General features: G+C 38.7%; 4 protein-coding genes across 5 annotated transcripts in view; 2 read left to right on the forward strand and 2 right to left on the reverse strand.

Annotated features, from left to right (window-relative positions):
• grk5l (G protein-coupled receptor kinase 5 like) overlaps nucleotides 1-3944 on the reverse strand; it is a 48077-nt gene extending 44133 nt beyond the window's left edge. Inside the window, exon 1 of one of the 2 annotated variants that reach the window (XM_057357198.1) lies at nucleotides 3095-3944. In XM_057357198.1, the coding sequence (XP_057213181.1) occupies nucleotides 3095-3146 (52 nt within the window). In that variant the 5' untranslated portion in view covers nucleotides 3147-3944. The remainder of the gene's footprint in view (nucleotides 1-3094) is intronic. The other variant, XM_057357199.1, reaches the window with a different exon arrangement.
• A 684-nt stretch (nucleotides 3945-4628) lies between these two features.
• Nucleotides 4629-7152, reverse strand: lsm1 (LSM1, U6 small nuclear RNA associated). Its single transcript, XM_057357203.1, has 4 exons — nucleotides 6998-7152; nucleotides 6580-6648; nucleotides 6210-6325; nucleotides 4629-5215 (listed from the first exon to the last, which is right to left on the reverse strand). The coding sequence occupies exons 1-4, from the start codon at nucleotides 7041-7043 to the stop codon at nucleotides 5045-5047; spliced, it is 402 nt and encodes a 133-aa protein (XP_057213186.1). The 5' UTR covers nucleotides 7044-7152; the 3' UTR covers nucleotides 4629-5044.
• Nucleotides 7153-7370: 218 nt separating this feature from the next.
• bag4 (BCL2 associated athanogene 4) lies at nucleotides 7371-14797 on the forward strand. The gene is made up of 5 exons (XM_057357200.1): nucleotides 7371-7740; nucleotides 10731-10850; nucleotides 10947-11138; nucleotides 11310-11570; nucleotides 12369-14797. The coding sequence occupies exons 1-5, from the start codon at nucleotides 7603-7605 to the stop codon at nucleotides 12846-12848; spliced, it is 1191 nt and encodes a 396-aa protein (XP_057213183.1). The 5' UTR covers nucleotides 7371-7602; the 3' UTR covers nucleotides 12849-14797.
• Nucleotides 14798-14956: 159 nt separating this feature from the next.
• The window catches only part of LOC130568376 (beta-1,4-galactosyltransferase 4-like), a 32262-nt gene continuing 29126 nt past the window's right edge, over nucleotides 14957-18092 (forward strand). The window contains exon 1 of the mRNA XM_057357201.1: nucleotides 14957-15999. The gene's annotated coding sequence lies outside the window, so the exon portion shown is untranslated. The remainder of the gene's footprint in view (nucleotides 16000-18092) is intronic.

Genomic DNA, 18092 nt, shown 5'->3' on the forward strand with positions numbered 1-18092 from the left:
AAGAATGTAGAACTTCAGTCCAGCGATGCAATTTTTTAACATCTGGCCAAGGTGGCGGCCCACATTTTCCCCATCCCGCTTCCAGGACATTTCTTTCCCTCTTTCGCTGCCTCACACCTTCTCGTTGCACTTTTTTCTTCCTCTCCTTCATTTACATAAGCTGGATGACGTTTATTTCTTTCACACGGCACAATTCCCAGCAAATCGGAGCTGCCTGCCAGCTTCGGAATTCTTGAATGAGAAGTCGAGCGCCTCGTCCACCGTCGTCACGGGTTACAATGCGCACTCCAGAACGCTTAGGTTGTCAGAGAAGGCCGGGGTCGGATTACACCCTTGCTTTGGAATTTGCCCCCCACCTACCTCTCCAAAACGCAGACACTTACTCAGTCTTTGAAAAGAAACCAAAAACAATGCAATTTCCATGAGAGGTTGCCAAAGATGGGGGAAAGGGTCCGGGTTCACATCGTTGTTCTGGGTAATTGTTTGATGGTACGTTAAATGCTGCCGACTTTAACATACCGTAACGTGTTAACAAACACAGAACCACTTTGAAGCATTTGTTGTGAATTAGCATTAACTAACTTTTAATATGTATGCACTTGTTTACATGGGTATATTTTACTGCAATTTAAAGGGATAGTTCATCTAAAAAGAAAATGATTTACTCATCCTCATGTCATTCCAAAACACAAAGGAGGTATTTTGAAGAATGTTTGTAACCAAACAACACTGGACCCCATTGACTTCCATTGTATGGATTCAAAATCACTGACACATTTATCAAAATATCTTCTTTTGTGTTTCACAGGGGGGTGGGGGATTGGTAGAGTCATATATATAGGTTTTGAATGACATACGGGTGAATGAATGCGAGAATCTTTCACCTGACCTCTAAATCTATATACATTAAATTCTTAACGATGACCCTGGATTAAAAGACCGTGAGGCCATTTTATATTTTATCTGTCTGGCCTGATATTTAAGGCCGTGAACACAAACGAGGCCTGAAACATACTCGTACATAAAAAAGCCTAATTGTGTTGCATTCTGAAATGCATTAAAGCACGATTTGTAACGCAACACACAAAGCAACGCCATTTAAGCAATACAAAAAATGACTGAGGAATATATTTTCTATTTATTTTCTATAGAAATATACGATTTCTATTTAACCGTCAAGCCAAATATCATGGAGGACGTAGATGGGTTTTCTGTTTAGTTTAGGGGGTTGCCTGACTCTAGCCGGCCCCTCTAATGATTTCGGAAGCGCGGCTTCAGCCATGTAAACAGATTGCGTGGCCTGTAAACTCTGCTTTTCCTGTTATCTGCTGCTAGTCGAACATTTGGACAGGAGTCTGCGTGCCTTGCGCTTCATTTTCTCTTCCAAACGCAGCGTGATAAACAAACGGGGAGGGGGGTCGGTTAGTTACACACATGAACATAGAGCAAACAAAGCGAACAAGTGCTTTCCCTCTCACAAACACACACAAAAGGGGCTGCGCATGTCAATAAACGCAAGACTACGTTTAAATTGACGTTTTCTAAACGTAAATATGAGCGGCGACAAGTCACATGTTGGTAAAAAGGCTTGTGTGATGGTTCGTCGATTTTGAAACAACCCCTAAAACGTTTTCAGTTCAACAACACGGCAAGACGAGAATCTTGTCAAAACTCGGTCATTTATGGTCAACTCTGGGCTGAGGGCAAAAATGAGCACAGGCTGAATGTGTGGTCGTGTGCCTCCAGGACACAAGAGAATTTGGGTAATTAAAGAGTCCAATGGTGCAAAACGTTTGTGGAAGCAACGGCTACCAAGGTTCACTGCCTTCAAATTTTGTAATCTGGGCTGAACAATGAAGAATCACAACGGATGGGATCATGGCAAACTTCAAGCAAAAACTGAATGAGTCAAGAATGGGAACACAATGGGTTCACTTTCAAAGCAGAAGAATATCACAAATGAAATTGCCTACATATCATCGTGTTCTGAAACAGACAGACAGGAAAAAGACATTTTTGTTCAAACCAAAATATAAAAGTCAAAAATCACTTAATCCCTGGCACAAACCATCAGGATCCCATTATAATTTTCCATGATGCACACTTGAGGGAATCGAGCAGTTTTGCCCTGAGAGTGCAGAAGAGCATTACAGCTAAATGTCTACATATCTTTCTGTTTTACCTTCTATACTATACACTCAACGATGTTAATGTGGTTTGATGATCATATCCTAGGCCTTTGCAAAAAAAATCCACCAATGTCGGTTTTCAATGTGGCTCGAGATGTTAACGAGCATATCTACAGCAGATCACCACAGGTTAAACAGTCGAAACTTCAATGTTCGTCTCATAAGGCCTTATATGATAATACCAGTAAAGGAAGCGGCGGTTATTGTGGTTTTCGTGGTAACGTCTTTCTTCCACGTCGCTTTATCGACTGTTAGACGGGTTTGCAACTAATAGCAGTCCTGCCTTATGTAAATGAGCTAGCTGTGTTTATGTTAATCGTTGTGAACTAGTCGGTGTAGCGGTGCACAGCTGCCATTTCCTTACACATAGATCACGTCACACCTCAAACAAAGATGTCTCGCGTAATAGGCGATGTGCGCTTTTATTGACGTTAAATCGAAGAGCGTGTCGTTTTAACTCCGTATTCGTGCAAAAGCTTGCAGATTCGCTAGCACATTTCGTCTTTTCTTTTTTAAATCACGACTCGTAGCTCTTGAAACGGATGTGGGAGGCTGATGTTTTCTGGCGTTCGCTGAAGGGTCAAACATAACACGTACCAACTGTCAAACGATGCAACGTTACACTTTATAACATCCTGCCGCTGTAATATAATGCCTGTAAAATGTCGGCGACACATGAAAGAGCCGCTGGAAATATTGGAAACAATGTTACAGGTCGTGATGGATGATTGTTCACACGGCATCCGTTCATCACCAGTTCGAGTCCTGAGATTACATCATCACAAGAGGTACACGGGCAGCGGTTTCGTGTCTTTTTCTGCCTGTGAAATCTGTGCTTGTTCGAGCAAAATGCATATGATTAACACACCATAATCGCAATACGTTCGTTCCTTTGCTTTGCTTACCTTCTCTTGCCTTTAGGAGTACCGTGTTTGCAACGATATTCTCCAGCTCCATTAAAAAGCGCTGCGATATTACCGTGGAAGCCGAAGAGTAGATAGAGGTCCTTGCTCCTTCCGTTGGTTGTTTTCCGCCCGTATATACAAAATATTTTAATCAAAACCTAGGCATTTTAAACTACCAGCACACGTATGCACGAGCAACAAAGACGGATCGCTGAGACACGAGTGTGGTTTTTGTAGTTTGCGCCGCAAAACGCGTAGGGAAGGCATTGCCTGTTCAAAAAAAGCCTTGTCGAACCACTGGCCAAAAGTCCCATTGAAAAGAACATGCCAACGCGTTGAGCGAGACGAAGAAGCGGGCGAGATAGCAGGCCGAGGTCTACATCCTTTGAGTGTGCACGCCAGAAAACGGATAAAGTCGATCAGAGGCGCACAGATGAGTTGGTGAAGTGCCCCTGACTGCAGGCTGTCACTGTCGGCGTGCTCCCTCTCTCGGCGCGTAACCGAAGCAGGGCTGGGTTTCTTACAGTTGTAATCTTTGGCTTGGCCCCAAGCGGCTTTCCCCGTGGCTTCCGTTTAGATTTACAACAAGGACCACGAGAGCGGTACTCCAATGGCATTAAAATGCGACATAAGGAGCCTACGAGCGATTATAACGGTATACCGGATTCAACTTTAGCGGCTGTCATGTTTCCTTGTCGTTCCAATTCAACAAGCGTTTGGAAGGGGCGTGTCCAAATGCAGCTGTGACGCACGGGCCTTGAAGAACAAGCATGCACGGCTGTCAAAGGATATTTGATAGCAGCACATTCAAGCCGCTCATTCACTCGGAGCTGGGTACAGTCATTGAACACGGGATAGCCCGGGAGTCAAAGTCGAAAGTAATGTTGCAGTGTTTATTCTTAATAAAGTAATTCTCACTCAATAATACATTGACATGACGGCACACGTTTTTGTGTACTTGGAAGTATTTGGGTCACCTTTAGGGGAAACTTCCAGTGTTAAAATATCCTAATATTTATACAATTACACAGTTAGATATTACAAATAATTACATTCTAAGGTAATATTATACAAATCAGTCAATCTTTTCTGATGTCCACCCACTTATTATGTGCCGAATTGTATTTGCTTCTTTGGTTTGTATATTACCTTAGGATGAGGTAGAAGAATGATCTTATTCGAACAACAGGTTATGTTCTTAAATAGCTTATTTCTATATGTGGGGTAGCTGTACATGTAGACTGGTGCCTATGGCACAAAATTCCTCTTGGGGTTAATAAAGAAAAAAATATATAGATTTACCACCAAACTAAACCTTTTACACTAACCCCTCGTGCACGAAAGAGGTGAAATAGTTAATTTTCATACTTGTTCATAATCTTAAATTTAACATAATCAATACTTTAAAACACTACTGCTGTGTTAATTAGTTTAAAAGCACACGCAGAAGCTGAAATGTTAAAAATGATCATGTGGTTACATGCATGGAAAGGCAAACAGAAACACCAAAACAACACAAAATACAAAAATCATCATCAGTATAAAATAGGTTTAATAGAACAAAAATAGTTTCAGTGTTGTTTCATGTAAGTTTACATAGTATACCAACTTAAACATAGCATTATACTTATAACATAGTAAACACTGAAATTAACTTCTCGTATTCCATTATTGTTGCTTACAGTTTTTAAACTAAAAGCCAACATGCCAAGTGCTTCAGTTTGGTGGTTAAGTGCTTTAATATGGCATCGACCATACAAAGAAAGAAAGCTGGTGGGCAACTCTCAATACGTGCCATAACAGCAATGAGAAACAAAACGGTGAAGTCACAATCTTATGAGGCTCACTCCTCAATCAAACCATTATGACAGGGTGAATTTAAAGTCAGACCCTTGTCTCAAACCAAACATGACAATCTAATAAAACAAAATCCTCAAAAAAACTACACTTTCAGAAATCATCTAATGTGTCAGCTTTAGGGATTGATAAGCCTCGCTCTTTGACTGCCTGTAGCTTCAGTCTTTCAGACTCCTGCTTGGCTTGTTGTTCTGTCCTCTGTTCCTCCAGAATTTCCTCAATGGAAACTCTCTGGAGAATTTGATCACATTCTTTATCCAAATCCTAAATAAAAGAAACAGCAGGTTTTAGATTGGAAGCTCTAGCATATGCCACATGCCTTACAAATATTACACATTTCATACCACCCCGATGGCCGCCTGTACTTTTTATTATTATTATTATAAACATTTATATTGAAAGTGAAAAATGTTTATAGGAATGAATTGTCAGTTAACAATTAAGTGACTATAGGACTGGATGCATGCTTGGTAATATCTTAATTAATCATCTTATGTATGCTGACGATTTGGTTAACTTTTCTCCAAGTAGTAGCTAAATATATGTTCTGATTACGGGATCAAATATGATGTCCAATATAATACAAAAAAGAGTGCTGTCATGATATGTAGAACGAAAGGAGATACGGATCTTAATTTTCCAGATTTTTATCTAGCAGGGCAAGTACTAAATGTACGCACTAAAATAAAATATTTGGATATATTATTAATGATGAAATGGGTGATGATGAGGATATGTACAGGCAGCGCTGTATGCTTTATGCCCAAGACAATATGTTAGTAAGAAAATTTTATGTGTGTTCAGATCAGGTTAAGATATACCGCTTTTTACTGCTCCTATATGGGTCAAGTTTAAAAAAGTGAGCTTATGTAAGCTTCAAACTGCCTACAATGATTGTATGAGAATTATTTTGAAAAAAAAACGAGGTGGAGCAGTGCAAGTAATCTGTTTTGTATGTCAAGAGTAAGAACTTTTATGGCTTTAATGAGAAATTTTATGTATACATTTATTTGTCGGCTGGATAATTCACAGAATGCTATTATTATGTATATGTTGTTGTCAAATCCTAGGCAAAGTGTGATCCGATACCAGTCATCTATGAGAAAATACTGGTATAATTGTCTTTTTAAATGTTGTGTTTCTTTTCTAATGGACCTTGAGTCTGGAACTAAAAGTTGAATGAATGAATGAATGAATGAATGAATGATAAAACGTACTTTCTTTTTTTGTTTTCAAGCAGAGTGCCACTTTTACTTACTACTTCTCCGAGCAAGACAACATTTTCTCCTCTGACGACGAATATCCCACGAGGTATGTCACCAAATTTTTTACCAACGTGGATGCGTTCAACTGTTTGATGCAGAACTAAATTGGCTGTGGAGAAAAAAAATGAAATAGAAAGGGTTAATTGTTGAAATCTATTGGTTTTCAACAGTTCAGTATAGCACTACTTTGTTTTTACCATTAAATTAATGACTTCTCGTATTATTTTAATTAGCAAAATTACTTTGCATAAGATCTCTGCTTTTGTCTACTGTAATATTCAGTTAAGTGAAAACCACAAGGAATTAAAACCTGTTATTGAACAATATGCACTGTGAAAACATTATATGTGACATTTAAATTACCAAACTGGTCTATGCTTCTGAGTATCCCAATCAACGTTCTTCCATCGCGAAGGAGAACCAGATGTTTTTCTAAAAAGTTGGAAAAATAAAGCACCGTGAAATACTGTCGAATTGATGTTTAATACCTCATTTTATGTCAAAACACGACCACCTGTATGGAGGCCACAATTTAGACTAAAAAATATTATTTGCACCGACTCTACGTAATTTAAAAAGCCAGACGAACTTGCGGGAGAGTAACCTATAGGGTATCATTTTTATTTTCAGCCGAAACATGTACCTCCAACGTGACTTTTATAGATACATGCACGAAAAACGCCCGTGTGGCGAACATCATTACACAACGCCAACTGTGTGCATGCTTATTGGTAAAATAACTCAAATTACAACAAACCTAATTCTAATGCAACAAACTTACTATCAATATCCTCGATGAGGCTCGCAGTCCCTGGCATGTAATTCATTTTGCTGACATTTGGGAGTTTTTAGTCAACGTAAAGTCTCAAGCCATGAACCATTTCAAATGTGTATCCTTATACCACAGGATGTAACAGCACGAAGTACTTCCGGTTCAATTTAACCCTTTAAACTCTTGTTAAAACTTGGCGCAAGGATCCCAAGGCGACGAAGTATTTATTTATAGCGATGTTAACCATAATTACGGCGATAAAAAAAGAGCCAAAATGATTTCGCCGTCTATTACCTTAAATTACATGAGCTTTCAAAAGAAAAAACCTAAGACTTTACCGCTGTGACGTAAATGGCGTCATGACGTCGCCGCCTCTGTTCGTATACTATTGGACAATTGAGCTGTCTGTCAGTGGACTGTAGAGCTGTGCTGAATGGCAACGGTTTGCTATATCTCTGTACGTACGCGTCAAAATGGGCAAAATATCCAGTTGACGCAGTGAATTTACAGCGTTATGTAAAACGCGACAGAACTGATAGTTAAAGGATTTGAAAAGAAGGTCTCTGTAATTGTAAAACGGTGAAGTTAAGAGAGAGTCAGAGTTTAAGTCGCGAATGGCTTTCGACTCAGTGGGCAGCGACAGAGCCGGAGGAGAGGCTGCGTGGATCATGCATCAGCACATGCAGTCCGATCCCAAGTCCTCCTGGCCTTCAGGCTACAACTCAGAAAACAATAACTGGAATAACGGCATGGTGAGTATTTTGACAGTTGATCGCTAGGAAAAATGGTCTGGAAGCTGTTGGAATTATACATTTGTACGTAGACGCGACAGACTGAACGGTCCGGCCCGCGCATCAGACCAAACACATGCTGGCTGTGCTCGTGTTTAGGCGATAGTATTTATTACCGTAAGTAGATGTAAATGATGCTGTATTTAAGCATTTGTTCTTTCGTTTACAAGCATTATTGTTACAACGTGTCGTTGATAACTCATACTGACTGATTTTGATAGAAACGAGTCATATGTTATGAAGTGCCACTTTAAGTAACCTTATCCGAAATGTCTTGCTCAAGGCAAAAATGTTGATTAAGCAGGACAGTGATGTAAGTAACTTTTATTTCCAGGATGTCTTCTACTTGTTTTGGTTAGCACAACTAGTAATCATTTTATATGGGCCAAGAGGCACGTCCTAAAATTGTAACCTGCTTGTTAGTTTTGACAGCATTAGTTTTACTCCTTTAAAGGGGTGCTGCAACGGTGTGTCATACATTCTGACTTATTTACAATGTTAAACGTCTTCTCATGCTTAACATGGTCAACTTGTCAAAAAACGAGTTGGGCGTATTACGTAGTATTTCTGTGCTCGATACACTCCCCCAGTGATCGTACAGGTTTCGGAAAGTTTTTTTCGAACATATAAAACTGTTTAGTAACAATTTTCTTAGTCCCTTATTGGACAATTCTCCCGGAAAAGCACGTAGGAGAGCAGGAGAAGGAGCATGCGCAGACGTCACTTTCACTTGTGTGCAGGAGAGAGAGAGAAAGCATACGTTCGCAAATTTTAGGTGTTTGTTTGTTCACTGCATTTGGGTGATGAATGTTATATAAACAGTGGATTTAACGCTGGATTTGGAGATCGTTTGAAACTGATATATGGAGCCGTCCCAGCGCTAAAAGATGCCAGACATGAACCGCATGCGGTGAGTGAAACTGATGTCTGTGTTTTGTTGGCAATGGGTGCGCACGTGCTTTAGTTCAGCCTACCCCTCCCCTCCGCACGCGCCGTATGCTTTCGGAAATAATAGTACTTCTGTATCTATCTTTTATAAATGTGATCAAACTAAATACTCTTCGAAAATACGAAGTATGCAATACTACTCTATAGGTACTCAAGATTAGGGCTGTCACGATTATGAAATTTGGCTGACGATTAATTGTCTAATAAATCATTGCGATTATGACGATTAATTGTCTGTTTTAGAGCTTTGACTTTTAATTCTCATACATTTTTATTCAGCTTTGAAACGACCATATTGTTCTGAATATAAATGTTCTTTTTCTTGGAAATACATAGAAAAAATTGGGTCATCATACTGAAGGTTTAGGCTTTTACCCGTCAATAATAATACAACCGCCAAATACTTGTAAATGAAGTAAATTGATCAGGAGTGAATTGAAGCCATTAAAATGCTATCAGTCATAGAAAAGCTTCTAGTCTGTTTTTTTCTCACTTGCAAGACTAGAATAAAAGTTTACTTCTATGTTAATGAGATTTTGGTAGACTGGTTTTCACACTGAAATAATATTAAATTGTACTGCAGGTTATTTTTATGATATATGCTTTAGTTTTTTTTTAAAGTGATTGTGTTGTGGTGGTACATTTTACAAGTATTACCATGCTTTAGTTACAATATATACAATAAAATATACAATATGCAGATGCACTACAGCTCCCCCTAGTGTCTTCTATAGAGATGTGCAATAATTGCGATGATCTGAAACCATCGCGATGAGGTCAAACAATCGCGATGAGACGATTATTTAATAATCGTGACAGCCCTACTCAAGATTAATATGAGATTGGCAGAAACCGTGTGTGTTAGGGCCGCTTTAATGTTCTTCTAACCTGTTCTAGAATAACTCAATACTAAATATTAATATAGTAAAGTGACAATAAATAGTATAGAAATAGAAATATGTATGTTTAAAAAAACGATTGCAATGATAGTTTTTATATTCATATCATAAATTTGTCTATTTTTGGTCAATGCTTTTCAAAAGGGGAATAACGTTTTTGTTGAATGGGTCCTGTAGTTTTGTCGCATTTAAAGAAACCGTATGGGACATTGACATCTAGCGGTTGATATTAGTATCGCAGTCTAAATTCAAAATATTGGAGAGGCAAGTTTAGCCAAGTGACGGTTCTTCTCGGTTCTTCTCTTTGCTTTTTATCAGAAATAATCTACAGGCACTCTATTATTATTATTATTATTATTATTGCGAATGTGTACCGGAAGTTAAAGGGATAATTCAGGCAAGAAACAAAAATTCCCCATGTTTTATTCACCCTCGAGGCATCCTAAGTGAATATGACTTTCTTCTAGAAGAATAATGCCGTCGGAGTTATAATACCACGTATTATTTTTTCTTCCAAGCGGTAGAATGGGAGTGAAGGTGGGGCAATTTTTTGAAGCTCCAAAAAGTGCATCCATCGATCAAAGAACGGCTCGACACGGCTCTGTGGTCTTCACAAAGGTCTTCTGAAGCGAATCGATGCGTTTGTTTAAGAGAAATATCCATATTGACTAGGGCTGGGCAAAAAATTTTAAAAGTCGACTGATCGTTTTTTAAAAATGCGGTCAATTCGGTACCGGTTCTCAAAAGTCGTGAATCGATTTTTTTCTTTTTCATATTTCCGCAAGGACTGAACATTTATTAACATGAATGTTCTTTTTCAGTCTGGTTTCTTTTTGAATTTTTGATGAATTTACACAGAGAAAGTTCAAATAAACTTTGAATGTGGTCTATAACAAGTTGTACTGTATGTTCAACAAAAATGTTTTTGAAAATGAATGTTTTGGAAATAAACCTGTAAATTGATCCATTTTTCTTATGTTTTTTTTTTATTTTGTTTGAAAATATCAGGATACAATGGCTATTTATTATTAATAGAATTAAATAGCAGAAAATAATATAATTAAAAGGACAAGTAATGTCTTAACGCTTTCATTTTTATGTCAGGAATCACCGTATCCTGGGTACCCCAACTATTGGTACCCGCAGTCGCACACAGCGGGACCGTACAGCAACACATACCCACCTGGAACGGAGGTGAACGGACAAGCTCCATACAATCCCCAGGTACTGCCAATAATTCTGTTTTACGTAACACCCCATGTCAGTTAAGTTAAATACACCCCAGACTTATCTCGCTCCACTCTGCTGTGGCCTTTTCAGGCAATGTCAGCCTGTCCCAACGGAGTGTACAATCCGGGACAATACCCCACGAATATGCTACATCCTTCAAATCAGTTCTACTGCAGCGATCAGGTTCCTTCAAGACAACCTCAGTATCACAACCAGTCCTGCTCTGATCAAAACGCAGGGGGCTCAGCTCCTCCCCCTTATCCTGTGTCACACTGTCAAGCGGTAAATGCCAGACGTGTAGAAATAGCAGACGTGAATGTTTGTCTTAGTACATCATGTAAAAAGCAATTGTAATTATAGCATCTGTAATTGTCATTAGTCATACAGAGCAAGTCAATGGAAGAATACCGCATAAAACTGAAACGCGTGTCTCTGCGGTGATCTTTCTCATAGGCTCCTGGCTACCCTCCAGGATCTTATCAACATTACGGAGAGGGATGCGCCCCTAATCCGCCCTACACCAACCAGCAGCCCATGCTCACGAGACCCGAGCACGAGGCCTGGTCCCATTCCGGAGGATATGGGCCCACCCCTCCCCAACAGCAATGGCCGCCCAATACCCAGACACCCCATGGGCACTATGGCAACCACCATGTACGACCACCTCACCCTCCGCCATGGCAAAGACCTGCACCACCTCCATATGAACACAAGGTATTCATATGTTTATAACATTGGATATGCAGTGGTTTTTGCAAGAGGGTTGTGGAACACAAAAGAAGATATTTTGAAAAATGTGTGGGTGGTTTCGTGTCCACACGATGGAAGTCAATGGGGGTCAGTGTTGTTTGCTTATCAACATTCTTCAAAATATCTTCTTTTGTGTTCTGCAGAAAAAAGAAAGAAAGTCATACAGTTTTGATATTACATGAGGGTGGATAAGTAATGAGAGAATTTTCATTTCGGGGTGAACCATCCCTTTAAGGCTAGTCCCAGACTAAAATGAATGAAAACGTAAAAACACAGCGGGGAGAGCGGCTCGGTGAAGAGAGTGTTGGGATAACCTCATGTCAACCTGTCTAAAGCGGATTCCATACCGAGCTCGGCTCTTCCTACTATACAGATATTACTGTACATCACACTGCTGTCACATTTCCTCATTTATACTGTCTTTGTACATTGTCTCATCAATAAACGCTGCTTTTCTGCAATGATTCCAAGTTTCCAAATCTCCCCCAGTACAATGGAATCCTAATCTCATGACTTTCAGTTGCTCATAAAGTCTTCCTAATTGAATTTCCTGACTATGAAGCACAAACACGGCAGATGTAGATTACTAGCTGTGATGCTTTGCGGTGTATTGTATGATATTGATTAAACAAACGTTTGGATTTGAGACGTGTTCTGAGAGTGTTGATATATAGACCATCTCGCAAGACGTAAACCGCACAGAAGCACTTCCTGTTTCAGGTTTTTATTTATTCTCATGTTTGTTCAATATCTCTCTCTTAGGAACCACCCTATCCCAGCCAGCCTCACATGCATCCTCGAAACCAACCACGTTCCAGCACCCCAAACGTCCCCCCGACCAAATCTGCCCAATTTAGCGCTCCGCCCCAAATCTACAACAAGACTCCGTCTGGAAGCGGAGCACTCAAGGGGAGTGCCGATCCCAAACCGGCTCAGAGCGAACAACCTCCAGCACCATCCCGTCCAGGGTCGTCCGCCCCAGCCCCACGGAGTGATAATCCCAGCCTGGCTCGAGTCCAGCAGGTTCTGGCCAGAGTCCAGCTTCTTCTAGAGGACGTGGATGAGTTTGTGGGGAAAAAGACGGACAAGGGCTACCGGTGTCTGGAGGAGCTTTTGACGAAAGAGCTGCTGGAACTCGACTCGGTAGAGACGCAAGGGCAGGATGCCGTTCGACAGGCACGTAAAGAGGCCGTTCAGAGGATCCAGGCGATCTTGGACCATCTTGAGAAAAAGGCTTTCTGAAGGGGGGATTGATTGTGGTTCTGGTCACATTGATTTGTTGTTTTTGATTTCACGGTTTAGGATCTTCAGGGTTTGCCAGTCAGTCGCTTTAATTGTCCAATAGTGTGTGTTGTTTTAAGGTTGTCCACTCTTATCATAGCAGTGCCATACTCTAACCCGTCTTCTGCCATCCAGCAAAGGAGCAATGGTTGTCTGACATCTGCTCAGTTACTGTATATGTAAATCTCTGCCCTTGCATGTCATCGTCTTTCTTTTTTCTTTAAGTCCGTCCAAAAAAGATAAAACGGCAGATTTGAGCAGGGGGGATCAGAGCTTCCTTTACTTCCTTTGCACTTTGATTTTGACAGTATTGTTTACTACTGCTAGTACAAAATTACATCCTCGATTTGAATAAAAAAAAAAAAAACATCTTGGTTGATGAAAAAGTAAGGTCAGTCGTTTGGTAACTGTTTCACTCGTTTATTTTGATTTGTTACACACGTGTTTTTCTTTATGGATTTGTATTTAACTCTCACATGCTAGTTTTTGATCTTGATCATCGGTCTGTTCTGTCTAAACTGAGTTTAACAAACAAACAGGTTGGACAGATCTTAGACGAGCACTCGCACTGCCATCAGATCGACAATTCATCTCACCTGCTAACATCTGTCCTTGTCTTTAGTCTCGTTTCTTAAGTCTGCATATGGATTTCCAAGACCCTCTGAAATCATTATTGGGGTTGTGTGGCTTTTTAGACTATTTGTCATGTACTGTATATTCTAGAGTAGGCAATCTTCCAGGGTCATGGACCAAAAATGTATTTTTCAATGGTAACTGCTGACAAGCAATGGCAACAGCAAATCGAGGTTTTGGATCTAATGTAACCGAAAAATAATATTTAATATAAAAGAACAAGCTCTTTTATGTATTATGTCTGCACTTCCTGTTTCAAGAGGTAAAATGATATTCGTTCAACCATTTCATAGGTATTGCATTGCATTAGCAGCACAACAGGTTGTGGGTAAAGGGACACAAATAAACAGTAGATCAAACATGTAGACCGCACCTTCAGTGCATGATACGTCACTTTGGATAAAAGTGTCTGCCGAATGCACAAATGTCATTTCATGGGGTCTTTGCGGTTCAATTGAAACTAAACTTCACATCAACCATTATTCATAAGTGCTCCGTCACTTTCTTTGTACACCTGCATCTCACCTTACAGTATAAATCTGTGTTAACACAATTCGTCATTTCTTAAGATTTGGGGGAGTTTGTTTGTTTTCTTTGACCTTGTTAGTGGGACTTTTGATCTGAAGCTGATCCAGTGGATGCAGGCGGTGACTACCAATACCATGGCAAATCTACGGGCCTCACTACATTGTTTACAGTTTAATAGGCATTTTATAACAAAGACGTTAAAGAATAACGTACAGTTCATATCTGAAGGACTGGAGTGGGGATGTGGATTATGGACAGACCATCAACACTCCCATGGAATTTAATTGAAGAACCAAGTTCCCTTTAACGTCACCACATTTAATACTTTGCACCAAAGTCACAGACATCCTGGACCGATCAACAGGTCTTCCTCCTACAACAAAGATTTTATTTCTGTTTATTTCATAACAAGGAAAAATGTGCCATAATATCAGCAGGTGCTTTTTCATGTCACAACACAGAAGTATATCAAATATATATAAAACCTGTAAATTTACTGAGCTCTGCATGAAGTGTTAAAATACATGTTTATTTTTTATTATTTTATCTCTCCCTGTAAATTACAAATTGATATGTATACCCAAATTTGTTTGTTGGATTAACCTTTACAGGAAAAGTATATTTGTATTAGGAAAATATTGAAAACTGCGCAGAACAGGAACCAAAAACTTGCCTGAAGTCCCCGATGTAATGCACGCATGATTTTGGACACAAGATGGGGCTGTTTCTCCATAATGTAGGACTAAATAATTAGGGTTTCTCATTAAAAAAACAATATAAATCGTACTGTGGTTTCGGTTTACAACATAATTTTCCAAAAACCTTATATATATATATATATATATTCTTTTTTATTATCTAACGTTTTTTTTTCAATAATAGGAATGACAAGGTTGACAAATGATTGTCAAAATACTTCTGATAACAACCCAGCAGCTGGGAAAGTGTAAAGTAAATAACCACAGTCTGGTCTTGATTTCCATGCTGTTTTTAATGCTAAAACAGCCAAACAGTTGTAGAACAAGTATAAAACGTCTGCTGTCATCATTAAAAAAGTATGCAAGAGCAGTTCATCACATGAATGGGCAGGTAACGGACCAAAACTGACCATGGATAAATTATGGACATATCGTTTTTAGTTGAGCTTCATTTGTTTTAATTAAATTTTTCCAAGTTCTGTGCTTTTCATTTCTGGACTATATAACGTTGATAGTGGTAGGCTATATTTGTCCACTTAAATTACTGTAGAATTTACCATAGTAAACTGCAGTACAATTCCTAGATACTAGTGTTTTTGAACCTTACTATAGTATACTACAGTTTATCAACTTACTACAAGCGCACTACAATTTTTCTATAGCAAATACTATAGTTTTAAAAAAAAAATTATTAAGTACAAATTATTAATACAACAAAATGGCATCATTAACTATATAACGGAAACTAATCTGGTATGGAAGGCTCAACACAGTAGATCCATATTATTCTCAGACAAAATAAATATTACAGAAAACAAAAAGCAAAACATAACATAAACAAAGAAGAAAGTAAATTAGTAAATTATATAAAAATTATATAATTACAACAGATTATACAATATAAACATATTAAATCATTTTAATGCCTTTTGACTTTTCATTTTACTAAGGGCATCTGAGAAGTATTTTAGATCCTTTCTAAATACAATAAACAGAGGAGGAGATTTAAAATATCTGCATTTATGTATAAAGTGTTTCACAAATACTATAGTACACGACAGTAATTTCTTCGCCTGAGCGTTCAAAATAACCGGACTTTTATTTTGACGGGTCGTCGGGAATACGCTTGACTGATCGTTTCATCTACAGGTAGATAAGAGTGTACTAGCTGTTGTTGTTAAACTTTCTTTGCTTTTACAAAAAACGTGTAATGAAAAGTGTTGTGTTCTGCAGACAACTCGGAATAAAAACAGGTAATATAGAGTTTATTTCTAATATTTCCCGTTCTGTGACCATAAGCGGTTCTTGTAAATAATAACACTGTTAAATCCATCCATGTAAATAAAAAATAATAATAAACAAAGTTGGGACAAACTGCTCGTGCTTTTTTAAACCGCGCTTAGATGTAACGTTAAGTTATTTCATGTCTGACGTTGAGATCTTTGGCAAAATGTAAATTAAATGCTAAATTAAGATGATACCTTGCAGATATACCTATTCATGGATTCATGGCCCTGTGAGCTGCATTAAAAAAATCTCTTAGATTTGCATTTAAGAATTTGTAATTGAAAGATTCAAAACGATTTATAACAGAGGGGTGCCCTATTTGCCCTGCACAACTAACCAGCCCCAGGTCCAGAATTTAAGTCAGTTTTTTTGGTGAATTTTTGTAAAGAAAATGTGTCCTCTTATAACTGCCAATACTTAGGATCATGGGCGTCGGAAGCACAAAAATATGAGTGCAAAAGCGATGCTATTTATACATCAGCAGCTTTAGTGGGCCACATGACGCATGACAAGTAACTTTAATATGAGTTTTGACGCTATCAATCAGGTTCGAATCCACTACAATTTCACATATATCGTACAGGCATTTATTTGTCAACAATGTACGGGAACATTTTCGCTTTTATTTTGGGCATGTTATTCGACGCATCATCACAGCATGCCATTGTCAACTTTAGTCATATAAAAATGGTAGGTGTTGTGGTGAAAATAACGATCTTGTAGTTCAACAAATCTCTCAGACAAAGAAGGTTTACTTTATTTGCTGGAGTCAAACAAAGTGAGATGTTCAAGTCATCTGAAGATACAGCATTTTGCATCAGTATTTATACACAAACCCTTTACCAATCAGGTAAAGTCTTGTTATGTCTTATTTTCTTTATCCAATCCCATTTCATCTGTTTCTGATGGTGGAAAACCAAACTTCGTGTATTTTTTTATATATCCTCGCCCACCTCAATTATGTCATGGTCATCATGACCTGTTTCCCCTTCTTCACCCCCTTCTCTTGTCTTTACCTGTGGCAAAACTGTGGCCTTGCTCAATGTAGATTGTAGTCATGGTAACGGGGCGGAACATGCCCAGATTTGGTCATACTGTAGGGTTGGGGCCCCAAATTTGATAAACACTGCCAGACATCTAAAACACAGCTGTGCAGGGTGCTTTTCTGAATATCATAGAAATGTGTTTAAAACGAAGAGCAATACATGAATATACAATACATGAATAATGATAAAAAACAAAGACATATCATGAAATTCCTCCATATACAGTAGGCTATACTGTATGAGACCAGTTTTATTGCACTTATGCTTTTTGTTGTCCTTATGTTGTTCCAATTGCTTACATTGTTTACCTCATTTGTAAGTCGCTTTGGATAAAAGCGTCTGCTAAATGACAATGTAAATGTAAAATTATTTCCCAAAAACAAAATTGTTGACAGTGAAAATGCCTGGTGGCCAGTGTGAGAAGAGTGTGAGACAGCTGTGCAAGTAAACCTGAGTCCCCACTCGGAGCAATTAGCCATTTTGGAAAACCACTCGCCACAGTTCCAAGCCCTGTTTATAACATAATAAGAAGTTTAATAGCATTTATTGGTAAAATCATGTATACTGTAATTATTGACACCCCACCACAGACCTCATTCATTTTCAACCCCTGGCTACGGCCATGAAAGGGCTAACCTTATTCATGTGTTAAAACTGCCCAGGTTAACTACATGTTAGTGCATGTTTGTTAGTTAATGTATTAATTAACAACTCAAAGTAAAACTTACCAAATGACCCTTAATAAAGAACAAGGAGTTCTTCTGAGTATTTGTAATGAGCAGCTGGATTCGTAGTGGTCCTCCGATTACACGTTTTACCATTTGTATGGAGAGTGGGGAATTCACATAAACAGTGGAGTTAGAGCATACAATTATTTGAACCTCAAAATTAAATAATAAATGTGGTGGGGAAACGACAAAAAAGGTCCACTTTTTGACAAAAGGAATCACCCCTTCCCCAAGGCTGGCTACGGCCCTGAATAATGGTGTATACTAATGTTAATACTAATGTAT

This window comes from Triplophysa rosa, linkage group LG17 (assembly GCF_024868665.1).
Source record: "Triplophysa rosa linkage group LG17, Trosa_1v2, whole genome shotgun sequence".
Taxonomy (NCBI): Eukaryota; Metazoa; Chordata; class Actinopteri; order Cypriniformes; family Nemacheilidae; genus Triplophysa; species Triplophysa rosa.